This window comes from Lathamus discolor, chromosome 2, assembly GCF_037157495.1.
Source record: "Lathamus discolor isolate bLatDis1 chromosome 2, bLatDis1.hap1, whole genome shotgun sequence".
NCBI classification, from domain to species: Eukaryota; Metazoa; Chordata; class Aves; order Psittaciformes; family Psittacidae; genus Lathamus; species Lathamus discolor.
The window spans coordinates 147,023,933-147,044,442 of record NC_088885.1 but is presented as its reverse complement, the minus strand read 5'-3'; the positions used below and the strand labels follow the sequence as shown (position 1 = coordinate 147,044,442).

Here is a 20,510-nt window from a genome sequence, read left to right as displayed (position 1 = left end):
CATCATGTTTACACTCCACAACCTACTGAAAAGTGTTTCTAAATGTGCTATGGTTTGGTTGCTGCCACGGAGGAAATGCAAATATTCACCTTGCAGGTGCTATCCTAAGAAGGCACAAGCTCCTCTTAACAGTATTAACCAGATTTTAAAATGGCAAGTATTCATCACTTGAGATTTCAAACCTTAAGCCTTTTTGCAAGGCACGCAGGTGTTTATCCATCCCTCAAGCTTCCGTGCCCAACGAGTCCTTGCAGGAGGACTTAGCCTATCATAGCAGTGGTGCTCTTCTGCTCAGGTGCAAGTGCCATAAGCAAGTATGAGTCAAAAAGTGAAGCCAGAAGGAGCTTTGGGGATACCCTCTTTCCTTCTTGGACAACTCAATATCTCTGTTCTGCAGACGGAGCAAAGGCTGTGACTATCTGTGTCCTCTGCCTGCCCTCAGCCCATCCTTTCTTTGGTCAGATTTATACTGGAGCCAGCAGAGAACTTCTTTCTTCTCTTGTTGCATGTGAATTTTGACCACAGTAGCTAAACTGTCTCACCATTTACATATGAACAACCAGGAAAGATCCATTCTCCTGGAGGAAAGTTTTATCTGTTAATATTACAAAGCTTTACATACCTCACCATAATAGAAATGGCCTTTTCAACAGCTGAGAAACATGTTCTGCTCACCTTTTGTCCCTGCCCTGATTGGATGTGCATCACTGTGTTTATAATTCTTTATTCCTGTCTTCATTCCTGTATTCTGGGGAAGATCATCAGTGTTCACAAACGCAGAATAACTACTGGTAACTACACTGCCAACAGAAGCCTTTCAGAAAAGTACAGTGCATAATACCCTGCTAGCTACATTTATTTTTATTCCATATTACCTGGGAGTACCAGTCCAGAGGAAAGGACATCTGGCTCCTATTTGTGAAAATGGTGGTTTGTGGGTTATGATCTGTATGTACCAGTGGGATTTTGGAAGGAAGCAATTCAGCACTTAAGCACGTTTCATCATTTTCATGTATGGCAGGGGAAATATGTATAGTTTTATATGCCCAAAGAGATCATGGAGATTATTTTTAAATTGAAATATTTGATGTTTTTACATCATTTACACAATTCCTCCTAAACCGCAGTTTTCCTTTTTAAATTTAGCATCAGTGTTTGTTTCCTGTGTGAAACATGGTTTGTGTCTGACCAATGAAAGTGAAGATAAGTGTGTCAGGAAGCTCTATTTTGAATACAGTACCTCAGCTGCAAAATAGAGCTTCTATGAGTAACTGAAAGTCAGTATCAGCAAAAATAAATTGCACAGTTCTGTTGTGGCTGGAAAATTACCACTTCGACTGTCAACTTGATGCAATTTATTTCTATTACTTTCGGTTGCACTATGTAAGGTAATAAATACTTCACCAGAATAGTAGAGCAAGCTTTACTTTTTTCCATACTGTGGTTATCAAACAATGCTGCAAGCAAAGATTGCCTTTAGGGCAGGAAAATGTTTTGTTCTCCTCTCCTGTGCAGTCAAGAATCTTTCTGCTGGTTCTGCCAACAAAGATGCCAATTAGTGTCAAGTACCATTTTGGTGCTGATGATGAGATACGATACAAAAGGATCATAGTGTGGTGAAATGAATTTACTGTACTAAGAGATAGAAAAATACTCTTTTTTTTTAATTGGACCTAGACTTCCATAAGATGGGGTTATAAAAGAGAATACCACTCCTGCCATTTTACAGTTTGTATCCCCAGTTCTTTACTGGGAGTTCTCATTTCAAGCTCCCTTCTCAGAGGAAGCCAACATTACATGGACCTCCAAAATGCACAGATCGTATCCAGTTGCTAAGGTGAACCCCAAACCATCTCTATGTTAATTGTGCTAGTACTCTCATCAGTATTCCTAACACTACCTAGACAAATTGTTTCAGTGAAATCCAGAGAAGAGGGAAATCTGTTTAGGATGTCCACTTGTAAAGATAAATCTCAAGGATATCATTCAGTTCAATTTCACTTCCAGCTTCTCCATCAGCCAGTGCGAATTCCCCACTGAGATATGTTTCCCCTGATAAAAGCTGGCTGAGGAAGATGATGGTACCTTGCAGTGAGAAGGCCACTTCCTCAGCAATCCACCAATTCCCAGCACCCCATCTGAAGTCACTTAAAATCTCTTTCTAACCGGGTGTTTTGCATGTGCTCTTGACTGCGAGAAGAGGATGGGCAGGGTGTAGATCTCCAAAACTGACAATCCACAAAGGTGAGCAGCGCCAGCATCGCTCAGGAATCCTACCAGAAACCCAGCTTGATGGGAGCAAAATTACTTCCTTGCCAAGGTGCACTGCTGAGCATTTGCCTTAGTCAATGAAACAATGGCTGATCTGTAGTAAAAGCCACATCCTGACTTTCTTAGCTCTGCAAAGATTTCTTAGTTCTGCAAAGATTTCAACTGTAAAGTAAATCCAGCTTTGTACCAAATGTCAAGTCCTGACTTTATTTCCTCTGCAAAAACATCAATCACAGCATAAATCTCACTTCTGCCTTTTTTTACTTTTTTTTTTTTAAGTAAAGTTTACCTTGTAGATAATACACACAAAATGCTCGGTTAAAAACAGGAATGAAATCACTGCTGCTGTAAAGAGGAGGAGTGGCATACCTTCCCTGTCCATCAAGCTCCAAGCAGTTGGCACCCTATAAATCATAGGAAGCACAGGGGTAATTATAGAACTGGAAGCTGATTACTGTAAACATTCAGAAGTAGCTCCTAGTAATTGGAGGCTAAAGATAATGTGAGCATGATTACAACCACAAGGAATTGTGCAGGTCACTTACACCCTATTATTGTCTATTAAAATAGTCTTAAAACTAGGTTTTCTCACAAAGCAACAAGCAACCTCGTCAATCTAGCACCTTGTATATTAACAACCTATTAATATCATGAATTGTTTGTTCTCTCTCAGAATTAGTGTGGATGTGACAACATTCGGATCACCAGGATCTGCTTACTTTCATGTTGTATATTAAGCAACGTAGCTAATAGCTTCTGCCAGCTAGTTCTGTCATCTCCTGGCATCCCTTCATCACTCCCAGATGCACTGCAACACATTTGTGGTGGAAAAAGCCTGGTCACAGAAGGGCAACTTGCACTGGGAGTAGATGATGACATGTAAAATGGGTTTTAGTGCCAGTGGTGTTCATTTCTTCATCCTCAGGGTAGCACAGAGAGAAAACTCCATCTCCTCTGTCCTTAACAGAGGGCAAAAATTGGTGAAGGTGAATCTGTCAGACACATTGTGCTGGACCATGAAGAAATACTTGATTCCTGCTTCAAAGATGTTATACCAGCAGGACAAATATAACACCACTTTGGTCTAAAGTTATATGCTCTTTCTTGACAAAACATTCTAGAACAACTCTGCAACATGATCAAGGGGGAACGCTGCTTTTTTGGCATCAGACTGTGCTCTGCTCCTTTCCTCGAGTACAAAGACATGAAGAACCTGTCATTTTTACTCTACTTGGAAAATTTAGCTTATTTATGGTTCTAATTCCTACTTGATCCTTACAAAGCTATTTACCTCAATTATACCTATCACTGATAACAAGTTCTACAAGTTAATTACCACAAGTGTAGGACCATTGATTTTTATCCACCTCCTTATGTTGTTATTATAACACCCCAAATTCTAGCTTTTTGTGCATTACAGGCAGAATTTTCAGAACAGATCAAGCTTTTGAAAAACCCACTCTTATTAAATAGTTACCTAGACTCCTATCTGAAATGATTTAGAACTTTGCCATACTATGACCAAGAAGACAAGAGCCCCTCAACATGATCTGACCTGAAGAAAGTGCTACAAAAAGTGTAGCTTTTGCTACCTGGCAAAAACTTCTCACCATGCTGTATAATCCCATGCTCCAAAAGCCTGCGGCCAAGCTGCTCTGCTTCAGTCCGTGTCGTGGCCTCTCCTTCCTGGATCAGCCAGTCAATGAACTCCGATGCCACGAAGGTCCGTTCGTACTTGACTCCTTCCTCTTCCCTGGCTTGCAGAAGAGTATTTTCAGAACTCATCAGCCTGTTGGGGGGGGGGGGGGGAAATTGGTAGGGAAAATAGTTCATCAGAAAAGCGATTCCAGCTTTTCTGACAAATCCCACTGATATTAAGCAAACATGCGTGGACCTTTCACTGACTTACTAAATCTTTCCTCAAGCTATTAATCTAAATTTAGGATGTCAATTATAACTGCTTAGTCAAGAAATTTAGGCTTTATATATCCATGTGAAGTTAATGCCTTCTTGTATTTTTCCTAAAAGAAAACAAGGTTTCCCATTTTCACATTTCCCCTCTTTAGTTCTTTAGCTTCTCTAAAAGCTACTGTATAATCAACCTTGAAACAAAATTAGCCTAAAAGCATGAGATTGTGACTAATGTATTCAAAAGCTCCTAATTGCTTTTCAGTTAGCAGGACTATGCCCCAAAGTCATTTAGACGGTTTTGAAAATTCTTCCCATAAGCTTTAAAACAGCTTAAAATTCAAGAAAAAGCAGCAGGAAATTCAAGAGGAAGAAAAAAAGGGTAGTTCTGTGGTTTGGGTGGTTAGTAAATATTTAGCATCCAACATTTACTGATGCAGCTGCAATCAGTGACCTGAACACATTTTAGTATCTAAGTCTCAGAGTCTCTGTGGCTCATCCAACTCTGTGTAATATCAGAGTTCAGAGGAACATTGTGAGGTGTCCCTAAATCTCCTAGCAAGTGGCATGTACCTAGCTTGAAGATACTAACAAAATTCTTCTCCATTCAAGTAACCCATGCAAATGACAGTATTAAAAAGAGGATTTTGCAGTATTTTTTGATACAAAAGGAAGGTTGACAGAAAGAGAAGACAATTTGGAAGAAGAAATGAGAATTGTTCCCTTGTGATGCAGGATCCCACATTTTTTGTTTTGTTGGGACTTTGAGCACCATGCATCCTTATTTACTAACTTCATTTTCTTCATAATTATTTTATCTATTATAGGCTAACAATAGGACTAGTTGTAAGACTTTCAGCAGAACAGCTGCAGAATGGCATGGCTATTTTTTCTATGCAAGACTAATAAGTCCCCTTCTTTCCCCAACTATTTGGAAATTAAGGGCACAACTGAAGTACAACAGGAATATTCTGGAAGCACTTGATCTTTGCCCTTCTGATCGGAAGTTTGAATTTCATATAAACCCATAGATGGGTTATCTGTTTCTTAGAATGCCAGCACATCCAAGGTTCGTGGAATATAACATCACCTCCTTTGGGAAGCATCAGAAAAACCTGTGCCATAAGAACACAGAGAGACATTTAATATGAAATCACAATGAAGAGGTTTGACAGGATCCAATCCCTGTTACTTCACCTGAAAGACTGAGTCCCTTGACTTCAACAAGAGATAACTAGGAGCCTGAACTGGCTGGACCTGACCACCAGACTGCCAAGCATCAAACCTGGCAAAGGCTCCTCACCCACATCTGTATGTCAGTGGCAGATAATGAACTGCTCTCTGGTGCATCACTGCCAGCACCTCTGAGCTGAGTAAGAACTAAAAATGTTGAAATTAGCTGAAGTCAGGGATGAGGCCAAAAGCAAGAATATGTGCCACAGGAGACAAGGTTTTGACTCCAGAACTCTTGCAAAGACTTGATTCCTTTTCATATTTTGATTTACAAGCATCTGCATGCAAGGCAACATTTTGTCCCACACTAACCACATCTGATACAGACAGTGCTCCAAGAGACCGTCTTTAAACGCGTCTCATTCACAAACCTTTTTTTCTCCCCTGAAAAAAAAGCAAACCCAAAGCTTGTGTCTCTTTATACCATCTGCTGCATGGTTACCCAGAAGTGGTTACCCAGGCTCTGCAGGCACCAAAGAAAAAACCTTAGGATTGTGTTAATTGTTCTTTGATGAGTCTATAATTAGTTGACCAGCTCATTGAAGTCGCAGATAGAGAGGTCCTTGAAAAAGAGATGCTAATGGTTAGATTTTTGCAGAGACACAAAAGAAATTTGGAAAAATATCAAGTGGAAAAACACTCAGCTTGACATTTCACACCCTTCTGCATGTGCCCAGAATAGTACTGCAAAGGATTTGGACTTGTGAACAAACAGACACGACAAATTGACAGTTTAACAAACCCAGAAACAGCAATCCATAGACTTGCATCTCTGAAGTAAATCACTGTAACGCCACGGCTGTCAACAAAGCTGTACCAACTTACATCAGCCAAAAACCTGGCCTTTCATTAGCCAGTATTGTAAACTGCCTCTATCTCTTCTATTTTCTCCTTGTTCAAAAAAACCACAAGGCTATTCATGTCAAAACATATTATTTGCTAAAACTGGTGTTATCCTGCATTAAGGGAACATATTTAGCCAAACACTGAAATTCAAACCCTTTTCAAAAGAAAATTTTAATCTTGTTTTATCTAAATAACTGCACCAGAGGATAAATCTGATTTAACCACTGATGAGCTAAAACGAAAGTGTTTCAAAGAATGCAGTCTCAGAATTATCTGAATGATTTCCTGATATTAAAACCATAAATCTGCACTCCTTTCACTGTGCAATCTGGTTGAAAAATCTCAGCTGGAGTCAACATCATGAGATGATTTACAGTTCCTAAACCCGATTGCACCAGAAACAACAATCCTGTCTGACCAAAACCTACTGAGAGTTGCAATCGTCATAACAATAGGATGCCTGCAAATCCTGTTTTTTTAAGCTATGAACTGTCTGTGCTGGATTTAGTTAAGATTTGCAGGGAGGCTTTCATTGAACAGGAAACATGTTTATCTCATTCGATCTGGTCCTATATATATATATTGTCCTATAGATTAAGAAAACTGATAACATCCTTGGACCTAATAATAAACTATTCAACAATTTTCAGACAAGTCTGTAGGAAATCCAGTAGGTTTCATCTCTAGTTATATACTTTAACCTCGAAACACACACACAGAGGAAGGATTACCAAAGTTTGCAATGATGTGCATAGAATTTGAACTAATGTATGGTTTTCTGTGCAAATGAAAGGAGAATACAATCAGAGACTGATTTCAAATCTTCGATTTGCACAGGTACAGCCACCAAAGATGTTCGGAGTAGATGGAGGAGGTAATACCACAAGAGAGGATAATCCAGGCTATGAGGAGCTTTGTGGCTGCATATAAGGGAGACAAGGAAATGGAGCTCCTCGGTGGGGGAACAGTCCTAATGTCCCACAGGAGAGCACAAGAAATTTACCCAAACAGCTGTCTGAATGCAGGGAACCTTCCTAACGCATCCATTCCTTTGCCCATGCAACAAGCTGCTGGCCTTCCTAAAGCATTTTGCTCATTTTACCCCTTGAGGGTACACATCTGAGTGGATTGACTGATGTTAGATAACATGTCCGCAGTTTTTGCAATCACAAACTGCATTAACTTTTGGATGTAATGGTACTCTAACTCTAATGTGGTGGGTGGAGAAGAGCAGAAAATATTACTATAATGTCTAACTTAAACTAGCAAAGCCTTGTGAATAGCAGCAACATCTACAAAATTAGACACAGATTTTCAAAATATGTTGGATTCAGATAGATTTCTTTTGGCATGGTTGCATTTCTCTTGAAATTAGGCCCTACAGGCATTTTGATAAACAAGTTGAATACACTGGGACATGACTTCATGTCTGTGCACGAATACTTTTCTCCAGTTGTTGCTGTTTAATAACTATTTTAATTGCACTGAATTAGCATCTTCTTTCTCAACACTATCAGCAAACTGATACATCAGGTATATTACACATACACACATTTCACTGCAGAACTCCTGTAGTAGTCTATCAGTATTAAAGTTTGAATGTAAAAGGCATCCAATGAAACTGAAGGTGTTGCTAATAAGCGCGCATGGACAAGGGACCTAATGAAATCTGAGTGTCTGCACGTTCAATTTGCTACAATAAAGTGGAGCCCAGACAGCCGAAGTATGTGTTCTTATCTTCCATGAATATAAAATATTTCCAATGATCCATGGAGAATTTTGACTAGGTTTGACTGTCACAGACTGGTTTTGAAATGACATTTCATTTTAAGCTATTCTATATTTAGCACTCAAGGCTGGTTTTAAAAGTTTCTGAACCCTTTAGATACGTTGCCTAGGAGCAACCACCTTATGAGGTCGCAGCTATATTTAGATAAAGGTGCTGCTTTTGGCATTATCTCCTTGTCCAAGATGGGAGCAATTCATACTGTTACGAACATTTTTCTGCTAGTATAGTGTTGGATAAACTGGATACTAGACATCAGTTTGTGGTTAGAAACAGGGATGGAAGCAGACACAGGAGAAGACAGTTCTTCCCACCATGGATCCTTTCATGGAGGACTGTTATCAGCCGCACCAACAAAAAGAGGTTTTTCTTACAGAATAGAAATAGGAATATATAAAAACAATAGGAAAAAAAAAAAGGTTTGATACTGTTGACTGACTGGCTTTCATAGTATGGGCCAGGCTTGCAGGCACTGCATGTTACAGAGTCTAAAGGAGCAAATGCTATGCTTAGTAAGGCACGGAAGATTTGGAGATTCGATTCTTCTCTCCAATTGCACCCAATGAAGGATTTTTTTCCCGTATTTCCTTGTGTCTTATACAGTTTTTTTTTTAGTTTTTTTTTTTACTTGAAATAGTCACAGTGACTGAGCCTCAGGGAATTTTATATGATAGGTGCAACAAAACGAATGGCATTTACAATTATTGGTTTATATTTCAGTTTTATTGATTTTTCATGAAATAGACCTTCAGAGCCTTCTTACCTTGAAAATAACATTCATCATCAGCTTTTAAACCTGGGATTTTCCTGAGTGCTTTATTCTAAGAGGGGAACAAAATTACCCCAGCCAGAAAGAACAGCATCTTGTCAGCTGCTGCATGTTTCTGCTCTAACCAAGCAGAAGAGTGGGTGGTATCCAGTCTAGAGAAATACTTCAAGCTTTTTGGTAAATAACACGTCACAACTTTCATATTAGTTTGTAGTATATGACAGCATGTGTTTTATTCTCTCTGTTTGTAAGTACAGTGCCACAATCTCTACATCCTGAATACAAATGTCATTAATTATAGACTGGGAAGTATGGTTAAGCTGCCTAGTTATTTGACGGAAGTAATCTGGTGGGATATTCAGTATCTCATCATAATCATCTGTTTCAAATCTTAATTAGAAGCTCTTGGCTGGTTTGGGGTTGGGTTTTTTTAGACAACTTTTAATATAACCTTTCTTATGTAAAAGCTTTGCAGACTGGAACATCGAAGATTAATTTCACCTATTATTTAAAATCCTGCCTCCTGGTGAAGCTGTAGATATGGGGTCTCAACAGACTTGTAGCCACTTGTTCAGTGCATTTTGATGTACTGGTTTAGGTCCTGTGATTACAGTTTTAAATGACAAATCATCTTTTAGTAATTATTTTTACAGACTAGAGTGCAAGGGCTTAAATTCACATTGGGTTCTCATGTAGGATACATTTACAACCCAGAATGTCAGAAAATACCATTTCATTTTAAACAAAATGCTACAAGTGAACATGGTAGAAAAGCAAGAGATAAATGGGAGAGACAAGAGTTACCAACTAAAGTCAAAGGATTACCCAGACTCATTTCTGCATAATTGGAAAGCCTCTGACTATTTAAAAATTGATTAAGAAGTAGCATTTACATCCTGTGGCACTACTATCAACACATGATGGATACTGAATGCAACATACTTTTCATACAGTCTTTGTCCTCTCATGAACACCTTCACCTCATTGTCCAGTGGAAACGTCCCATCATCTTTCCGGAAGCGATAGAACAGTTTGACATCCTTGAATTCCTTATGCTCATCACAGACTGAAACATAACAACAGATTAAAAAAATCTTCATATAGATGTTAAGGAGTTGAGGATCTATTTAGCAGGTGTCACTGCTGAACTTCAAAGTAAGCATGTATGGAGCCTAACCCACTGTATTTCTGAGTATAAAACTTTATTCAGTCCTAATAACTGATGACAAGCTAGAGAAAACTTTTAGATATGTGTTCATCAGTTCTGTGAGTATTATTGCAAACATAAAGAGCAAAAAAGCAACCATCTGCTGTATACCCAGAAAACCTTTTGAAGAAAACAGTCTGTTAACTGTTTAAAAGGCCAACAACGTAGAGCACTCAATAATTTCAGGATTGACAAACTTCTTGAAGTTATTTCTATCAGTTGAGCAATGTAGTAAACTCAAGACTTGTTGCAGAAACAGCTACCCATGACAACTAGCAAATGGTAGGTACAACAGGAGCACACTAAGGAATGATAAATAAAGTTTATAAGACAGTAGCTAGTGATGGGCTCTTGTAAATGCAGAACAGAGTTCCAACAGGGCTATAAATTAATTAATAGGAAAGATATCCCAACCAAGATGCTCCTAGCAGAGTTGTCACCCCACGTACATGGGCTCACCTGCTGCACAACAAGAGCAGAAGTGGTATCCCTTTCACTGGACATGGGAGTTGAAAGGATGCTCTGAGCATCATGCAGAACCTGACTGAACTTCTCTTGAGTTTACCCTCACTCATTTCGCAAACTATTTTATTAAATTTGAGTGCAGTACGTGAACATTTTCCAGAAACACCTGCTCTATGTGTACTATATGCACACACACATATAAAATTTGTATGGAATTTCTGGTGTGCAAATGGATCCTGAGGCAGGAAACGTTTGAAGGTTGTTAAAGCTTTCAACAAGCAGTCAGCAATGAAACATGTATTGCTCAATTAAATTAAGTCGCTCAGGCATCCACGCAACTCTTCACTGACATTTTCTCAATAGAGGATTAAGTAGTCAGATCTGAATACCCTATAATTACTTTATTCTTTAACTATCTACCGTGAGTCCCAGTTTCCATAACAACCCAGCATTTTAATTTAATAGCCAAGCAGAAGCTGTAGAAGTGTCACTCATTCAATATGTGCAATTCTTACTTTAATTAAGGTGTTGTTAATGTATTGAGATAGCAGCAGTATTGCTGCACATACAGTGACCCCTGCATGAAGTCAACATTTGTCTGTTCTCAGGCACTTGGTTTTTCTTAGAAAAGAAACAAATGGTACATTCTGCCTTTTTGAAATAGGTAATACTATACGCTTGAAATAAAGGCCTTGGATCTTCTTTGTTTATGTGCTTCGTAGATTTTTTTGTGCACCAAAAGGCAACTAAATGCTATTACTGAATTGGAATTCTTTTTTTTTTCATCAGGATAAATTGTTATTCAAGAAGCTGAAAGGAACAGACCTCAAAGAGGCAACAAGTTCAGGAGAAAATTAATCAGGGCACAGTCGGACCACTAACTTTCCTGCAGCTGTACCAGCACTAATGTTTGTGCAGCTGGTGTGAGGGACAGGGCCAAAGAACTAATCCATCTGAGAAAAATGATCTTTTTTTGCCGGCTGATTTTTCAGATGGGTTTTTCAGCTGGAAAACTGTGCTCTGGGGAGCAGGGAGGTGAGGACAGCAGGGAGAGAGGGGACACGATCCAGCTGGGGATCAGCAGCAGCATGGTCTCCAGTAACTTCTTGCCCTGTACTGACATGGCGAACATCACACCTCTTCAGCCTCTCCTCAGGGCACAGGGGACCTTGCAGAGCAGCACAGTTCAAGAGAGATGCTCCCTTTCTGGCAAGGAAAGGATCCTACCTGCCCTGTACTTGGAAGAGCACGAGTAGGATTTCCCTTTGTTACACAACAAAAAATAGCTTAGAACTTTTTAGCAGCTGATATTGCACTTACCATGGTGGATAATGCTGTGATCCAGTAATTTCTGCACCAGTTTAATTGCTGTCTCTCGGTCGGAGGCCTCCTTATGGTCAATCAGCCAGTCGATCAGCTCTTTGGCAACAAAGCAGTTCGGGTACGTCTTGAGGTGGTGTCGCCGATCTTTAATGACTTTTTCTTCATGCAGTCGGAGCCTGGGGGTCAAATCACCTTGTGAGTATCATTTGCAGAAAGCCTCTGTAACTAACAACACTGGGATGAGAGTGGAACAGAGGCACCCAAGCCCTGCTCACAGGGCGGGCTTTGCAGGTGTTGGTTGGAAGAGGAAGACACTCGGTCACACGTCACCAACGGCATCTGGCCACCAGGCAGTCCACAGCAGCCATTTGTTACAACTTCAAACCCCATACTGGGAAAAACTTGTTTTCTGCCCAGTGGGAAGGACTAAGCAATGAAGAACAGCACAACATACTAAGCCATTAAAATATTTCCTGCACCTCAATTAAACTGTCAATAATTTGGAATTAATTTTCCCATGTTATTACTACATTCCGTAATACTCTTTTATTTTGTGGTATCACTGCTGTAGTTTTATTCTTTTTAATCTCATTCATTTTTTTAACTGTAGTTTCTTCCTTGGTTGAGTAACTGCATTTTGCCTCCAGCTGCACAAGTACAGAGTTTCCGATTTAAAATTCAGGCACAAAGCTGTTCCAACGCAATGTTACATAGCATAAAAAAGTTGCCTCCTACACCAAATAAAGGAGAACTGGTTCTCACTTGAGGAGCTGGTGGTAAATGCTATCTATCTGCCGAATCTCCCCATCATCTTGAAAGCAAGTTGGTTGGCTGGTTTTGGGATGCTTGGGTCAGAATGCAGATCCTGATCAGAGTAAAGGATCCCTTGTTAGTAAAGTGTCCAGGATTTTGAATCTTTATTTTTAGTCTTTTTTTTTTTCCCAAATAAACAAAATTTGTAACTTTATCAATAAATTAATGGAGAGAGATTTTTAAGTTTTTTAACAATTTTCTGCTTTCTTGGTTTCATTTTAATTAAGAATTTCAGTAAGTGTGGTTTTGGAGTAAACAACAGTTCTGAGGAAAGAACAGAAACCACAACGCTTGAGCACCTACCACAAGCAAAAATACTGCCATTCATTTCCAAGAGGCCAGGATCAGATCCTACCCTGTAAACACTCTCACTGATTTCAAAGATGTTCTGGGTAATGCTGTAATGATCGTAGGGAGTACAACTATCTCTATTTTCTAGAGAGGGAGATAGCACAGAAGGGGGTTAACATGAGCCTTGAGAAGCACAAAGAAGTCCAACCAATTTTCCTCTCAATGTGATTCCAGTATGAAACAATTCTTTGTCTTTAGAGTCAAAAAAAAAAAAAGGAAAATATTTGGCTGAAGTCATTGAAGAAAATGTTATTAGGGCATTAAACAAGGTTTATTTGGCTTCTACCTAAAAATAGTAGCAAAGCAAAGTTTTTGTTTTGCAGCATTTAGCCTAGAACTACACTGGAATGGCCAATCTGTGATATTAATTCAAAACCAGCTTTGTAAACATGATGAAAAATGAAGGCTTTTGTATTAAAAATACTGATAAATGAGATTAATATTCTGGAAAGAAGTGCTGGTAAACATCCCATGCGCTGTGAAATTCTCTGAGCTAAAATACCTTTACTTAAAGCATATTTTCCAGATGTGTTCTAACACTTGTTGCCATACTTAGAAAGAAAAGCCTACACAGTTTTAATTATACAGCATGCAATTACCAGAATGTCTGATGGAGCTTTACATTTAGAATATATTCCAGGTTATAATAATGTTCATCCAGTATCATGTTGCACAATAATCTGCAAGAACAAAACTAGGGAGAGAGCGTGTAATGCATGTGCAGATGGTTTGACCCAGCTTCCAGTCATCAGTTAAAGTCTATATGGATGGAGTTCATCTGATACACGAGGGAAACCCCCTTCTGTGAAATTCTTTGTCCAAATGTTGCATAAGAGTGTGCCGGGACTGGTCTGGCATTCCACAAACAAGCCAGCAGCCAAGAGCCCCAGGAATGAGAATTTACGTCTGAAATTCTGACTGCAGGCTTCCCTGCAGTTGGGGGGTTTATAAGTATTTCATGTTCTCTGTCACGTCAAAAGACACTCGTTCCCCTTACGACCCTTTTCCTCACTCTGAGCATTTACAGGCTCTCTCTCTGTACCCTTTTGCCTATATTTATAAAACTAATAAAAATTTTATTACATTCATTATCTCTACCCACTTGTTAAAGTGGCTTCAAATTTGCTAAGAGGTTATGAAATCACAAAGTCAGAGCATGATCATATAAGCCTCAAGAAACCTTAGAAACCAAATTTACCACAATTTCCAAAGGAAAGTGGGAACTTCTTCTGCAGTCTATAGCAATTGTATCCACAACGAATTATGTCCAGGTTAATTTCTTTGGAATAAAGAACGGAAAGGGAACGCAGATTTCCTCCGCAGTGGTATATTCTGTTCTCTCTGTCAGAGCTCCCTCATCCCTACAAACCTGCTAAAAATCAAACTGTCTGGAGGAGGAGTACCTCCATAAACTGAAATTGTGTGTAGCGTAAACTACAAGTATAAAAGGCTCGGGTAAAGTTACTGAGCATGCATTGCAGTATGCAAATCAAAAGGTTAAGTAGGAATTCCAAAAATGTGCATTCAGAAATATTTATCAGAGACCAAATCAAATGGGATAAAAAGGATAAAAATTTAGCAGTGAATGCAATTATACACTGGAACCAATGCTCAAGCGAAGTGGTAAATTCTTTATCCCATGACACTGGGGAAAAGGCTTCTCACCAAAAGACCCTGATGTTTTCCCATTAAATAATGTTAATAATTTCTCATCAGCTAGTCTGCATGATGACTGGAAAAGACCTAACTTAACACCAGTCACATTTCTCTATCCAGAAGAAGTTTTTCTCAAGAGCTGCTTAGGAATGGTAGCTCGCTGACAAACCCTAACCTGTTTGAGGAGAGAAGAGAGAGGGCAAACAAGAACTAATGATGGGGGGACACCTTGATTCAACAAGCCTTTGAAAAGTTGTCCCTCTTTCTATGACTTACTAGCTTAACACCAGGAACAATCTTATGGCCACCAGTACCTCATCTACATGTAATTTTATGTATTATTCAAGATTACCTGCCAGGTTTTGTACTTGGGGCCACAGTCTCCCTTACCTGCAGAAACCAATGTGAGAACTAAAGTGATTGAACAGCTGCCTGTGAACTGTAACCCCTCAATATTTACAAATTGATATCCATGGCTCTTATTCATACTTGCAACACATAAAGACAATCTGTATTTGCAAGCGTGCATGCCAGAACAGTTTTCTTGGGGGCTTGTCTAAACAGGAGTTGCTCCTAATTAACAACAGGTAGGAAATCTTGCTCCAAATAGACTTTGCCTTCCTCCTGCAAAGCATGAAATGGGATAACCCAACCATACTGCTCCTGCTTTGCACTAAATATGCTCAGAGTTAATCAGGAACAATGTTATTTGTTGAGCTGTCATTAGGCATTTTCTTTGCCAACTATCAGAAAAGTCATGATAATGGAAAGATCCAAATCTTTGCCTAGAAATAAAGAATCAGGCACTAACTTAGGAAGCCATCACTCTCGCAGCTACATGAAACTTCTATTTTGTTTTCCTCCAGGGAAATTATGCATTTTGAAGTTTCTTGCATCTTTTCTGAACCACCGGGTAAGTATTTTACAAAGGCAGTGCCTGCACAACAGTCTAGCTTTCCTTTTAAACTCCTGAAAAGACTGGCCTGCAGGCTTTAGACAGTAATGATGTCACTAACTGGACCATAGGCCAAGTATTGCACCCAGCTATTTCCCTCCAATAAGTCTAGTAGTTTGTGCTTGGCTAGCACAGATCTTCCAGAGCACCATCCTTTGCTGATTTCTATGCATGAGAAGACAAAAAGCCTCCTGCTCTTCTTCGTAATTTTCTGAATAATTCATCTCTCATTTTCTGGTACTACATCCTGTATAGACCCTATGTTTATCCTGGCAAGGCTCCATAAAAATGTACAGGGAACAGGTTGGTTCCTGACACTCGTTGGACAGCATGGTATGAAGACTTGCATACTGTGCTCAACTGATTCACCTCTTTTAACCTTCCTGAAGCAATTACACACACACATACACATGCATTTATCATAGCATCATAGAATCACAGAATACTTTGGGTTGGAAGGGACCTTTCAAGGTCATCTAGTCCAACCACCCTTGCAATCAGCAGGGACATCTTCAAACAGACTAGATTGCTCACAGCCCCATTCAACCTGACCTGCTGCCAGGGATGGGGCATCTACCACTTCTCTGGGCAACCTGTTCCAGTGTTTGACCATGCTAATGAGTCCCAGCATGCTCACAGGTTACTGCTACATCACGCTTTGCTTTAGCATATATCCCTGCTTGCAGTGACTGTCCCAACTTGAGCACTGACAGTCAGCATGCATTGAACAACTGCAGTTTTATGACCACAAGGTAAACTCTGACCAAAGCCATACTGGATCCCTTGAAAATTAACAGTGACACGCAGAGGTGAAAAGCATTGCAGGTGGTTTCTGCCATCTTCAAATTCATTCACAAGTTTCGTATACTTGGAACTTCTGTCTGAGAAAGATTTACTTATTTCCAAGTAAAGCAAGTCACAGCATCCTTTGTAATAAAAACATATGGACATAAAAACATCTTGACAAAGATGAGGACAATTCATTGTGATTGAAGTGCACAGGTTTTCCACACCTCTTCTCAAGGGACATCGCAGGTGCTCCACTGGCAGGTAGAATTGGGTTTTCCATTAGATAATCCACTTCTGTAGGAAACAGAAGTTTTGTGTTGTTCCAGAGCTCACAAAGTTTGGCTGTTTTCTGAATGTAAGCGTATGACCTGTCTACAGCACGGTACTCAGGCATCTCACTAAAAGCTGGCATTTTCCAAAGTACCTTGGTAACTTAGAAGCGTAATTCCCACTGAAAGTTAGAATTCACAGGTCAGCTGCAGACCCAGTGCACTACAAAATAAGTGAGCATATGGTGGTGCTTGTGTATATATACGCACCCAGGAAAACACAGAACTGTGTGAAATATTCTTTACACTAAACTCTGCGCTGTCAGCAAAAATAAAAATAATAGGTCAATGATGTTAAAAACTTTGCACAGGGAGGCGGCTGTGAAGGTACCCTGCAAATGCGATGTGCATTGCTGGGACAAGCATTTCCAGCTGGGCTTGCCAAGTCCCAGCTGAAGTGTCAGCGGTTCACTGCTGCCTGTTCCTCTTTCTATTTATGCTTCAGCTCTGCAATTCTGTTACTTGATATTCACAGGAGCTAAAATACCCTTTAAAACATGGGTCATACTGGAAATAGGATGCAGATATTTCTGTGTTGGTAGCTGTGGCAGAGAAGGAATTCTACCTTCTGAAATAGGGTTAGATAGGTTGTCTTCAAAGCAGCTCCGGATTTCAGTTCTCATCACTGTGTTCATCTCCACTTTTTTGCCTGCAGACATGTAGTCAACTTGAGGACATGCCAGAACACAGAGCCAGATAGAGATTTCAGATAAACCATCTCTTGGTGCACTGCAGAGGAAAGCCTAAAGCTTCCAAAGAAGTGACAGTTCACCAGTGCCCCTGTGGTTTTAAACAAAACATTGGGGCTGCCTCTTTTATGAAGTCCTTTTTTATAAGTGCAGAAAGTAATAAAGTCACTAAGCCTGCAACCAAGCATGTGCAGGGACATCCTCAATACTCATTATACCTTACTATAACTGGCAGTGGTCAAAGTAAGCTCCGGGGACCAGAGACAGGCATGGCTCAGCATCTAGGATGAAATCAGAGTTCTGTCTTTTGGAGACACTCTTTCAGCTTACAGATTCAGGCCAGAAATTCAGACCCACAGCCTCCCTTGTGAGTACTCCAGACTGGAGAGGAAATTGGATCTGTGCGTTTTTATCGATCTGTCATAAATCTAGCAACCACTGGTAAAACCCAAGTTTGGATTTTTAAACCTCAAAGGTGTATAATCTGAGCCTGTATCTGGTCTTCATTTAAGACAATACAGCATGATGCTGTAGATCTGGTAAAACACTGAATGTGAATAGGATCTTTAGATTAACTTTTATGTCAAGTTTTGGAATATATATGCTGGCATTTTTCTACGATTTGACTGTAAGGTAAAGGAACGTATTCGAGGGGCAACTGACTCCCCTCCAGTTTTCTCTTTGGGCTGTGATACACCCACATGTGAGGGTAGTCTAACAGTCACACCAAATCAGAACAGTATTTGTTCACGTCTTTCTCAAGAAGCAAGAAAACCCAGTATCTTGAAAGGTTACAGATCTAGCAACACTTTCTCCTTATGTCCACAAGTGGCTGATCTCCCTGCCTGCGGAGCCATTCCGCTTCCATTTCACTTTTAATCAAAATGTGTATAAACATGAATAATGCTCCCAACTGCCTGAGAACTTCAATCTTGAAAGGTTCTGTCTCACTGGAAAGCACAAAACCAGGTTTTACAAAGACAAAGGCACAAAATGCAGGCAAGCTATTATTTCACCTGCACCTAGTCATAAGGAAAGTGGAAGTCTGCCTGTCTCGCTCCAGCTGCTTGCTTTCTGGGCTCAAGCTGTCAGAATTCAGGAACTCGCAGTTCTCCTCCTTAATAGGGAAGTCAAATATAATTGTTCTTCTCACTCATGTATGGATGAGCTGGGATGCACACATGGGACAAATGCATGCACATGAAGGTCTATGGAATACTGCTATGTGGATCCCCACAAGAACCGATGTACGTTTCACTTAAGAACAAGCCATCTTTGCTCGTGTCCACCAACTAAGTTTCTTCACGCTAGTTTTCTGTCTCCATTGCAAGGATATTCTTAGACTTGCTAAATCAGTAAGTACCGTGGGGATTAATTTTCTTGGGGATGTCTTCCCAATTCTAAACTGAAGATTTCTACCATACATTACCTAAATTTGAAAGTGCAGACCAGAAAACATGGGACACCTGTTGTTGTAGACATCCCTTCCCTGGATTAGCACAGTAGCCAAAAGCCAACTCTTGTGGACTTTGGCTGAAAATCATTCTTAATAAAGGAAGTATTTTACAGATAGAAAACTGAGCAAGGAGCAGTGTAGAAGGCCAGTGAAAATCAATGAAATTTGTGTCAGTGAACACAGACCTGTTATCTCAGTAACATGGCTGGGAGAGGTGAATGTTCCTTTGAAATGCTAAATGGGCTAAACAGGGTAAATACAGGAAGCCCTACAGCTACAGCTATTCCTGCTAGCACTGCCATTCAAGAACCTGGAGAGACAGACCAGGAACTGGAAAACAGCATGTTGGACTACAGGTCTGCATTGCTGTGGTCAAAAAGAGGGGCTGCAGCAAGGTCACAAGGGGCTGTGGGTGCCAGAAAGCTCTGCTCTGTAAGCCCACATCCCAAGGGGGTAGGGGAGCCAAAAATAGCTACAGGCTGAAAGCCTTTATTTACTAAGGTTGGCATCTCTTTCACACTTACATACACGGAACAGCTTGAGTATGACCCTGCTATGCTCTTGCACTGTGCAAGAAACGAGGAGGTCTTTCCACCCACCCATCTGACAGCAGATCTGAGGAAGAGCAGATCCATAACACCCAGAAAGCACCACAGCACTGCAGACAGTAAAAGGTATTGTTACGTGTCGGAGGTAACCCAAGAAATCCATGGGAGAGCTGAAATTAACCGAGTGCCTTATCTCAGGCGCAGTTGTGATGTTCCTCCCACCCTGTCAATGAGTGACAAATAGTTTTGACAAGATGTTTTACGGTTTTGGGTAACCCCTGATCTCAAAGTCCTTCCAGGCATGGCTGCTCTCTGCGTGAGTACTGCACACCTGCAGATCTTCTCCCAGGATTTTATGCTCCTCAGAGGGGCACTGACTGCTTGCACTCGTTTCATCAGCCCTTGGCAACCCTGCTGCAAGCAAGAAAAAAATATCTGCCTTCAACATTAATAAGATGTCATACTGCAGCAATATCTCAATTGCTTCTAGCAATCGTTTCCCATCTCTACACAAAACTCTTAACCAATTACTATGCTGTGTAATCATGACTGTCATTAAGCAAAAATAGCCAGTACCTGACAGGAAATGAGTAATAAAATGGTTAGTGCCATGTGCTATTGTTAACAAACCCAATTTTATATTGAGGCTATGATTCAAGACTTTTTACTCACTTCCAACAAATACGTAGGTTCATCTTAATACAAGTATAGGTGCAATAGTCTTTCAATATACAGTATGGTGTATTAAAAACATCACACTTTATCTCTTCCAGTTCTAACTGAATAGCTTCCTTTTTTCATGGTTAGCATAACTGCTTTATTTTTTATAACTGCTTTATTTTTTAAGGAAGATGTGAAAGCAGTAAAAGAAAACATACTGACTAGAAAATGCATTCTATTGAATTTATTTAAATCAAAAAACAATCTTACCATATTTTGGCACTGATTCACGGGGGCTTTTCATCTGCTACGGCTGGCAATACCGCAGTATGCGGGATGCTATGCTGACAGAAGACGTGATTCAAGGGAGTTGTTTCCACTGTCTTCCAGAAGCCTACTGAAATCCAGTGGCTGACCATTAAGCTATAAAATGAAACTGGAACTGGTGCAAAATTT

General features: G+C 40.0%; 1 protein-coding gene across 5 annotated transcripts in view; it reads right to left on the bottom strand.

Moving 5' to 3' along the window:
- DEPTOR (DEP domain containing MTOR interacting protein) overlaps nt 1-20,510 on the bottom strand; it is a 71,483-nt gene that overhangs the window by 34,853 nt on the left and 16,120 nt on the right. For all 5 annotated transcript variants that reach the window (XM_065668865.1, XM_065668864.1, XM_065668867.1 and 2 more), the window contains exons 3-5: nt 11,806-11,984; nt 9,756-9,879; nt 3,882-4,060 (exon numbers count right to left, since the gene is read on the bottom strand). In XM_065668865.1, coding sequence (XP_065524937.1) covers nt 3,882-4,060; nt 9,756-9,879; nt 11,806-11,984 — 482 coding nt within the window. The remainder of the gene's footprint in view (nt 1-3,881; nt 4,061-9,755; nt 9,880-11,805; nt 11,985-20,510) is intronic.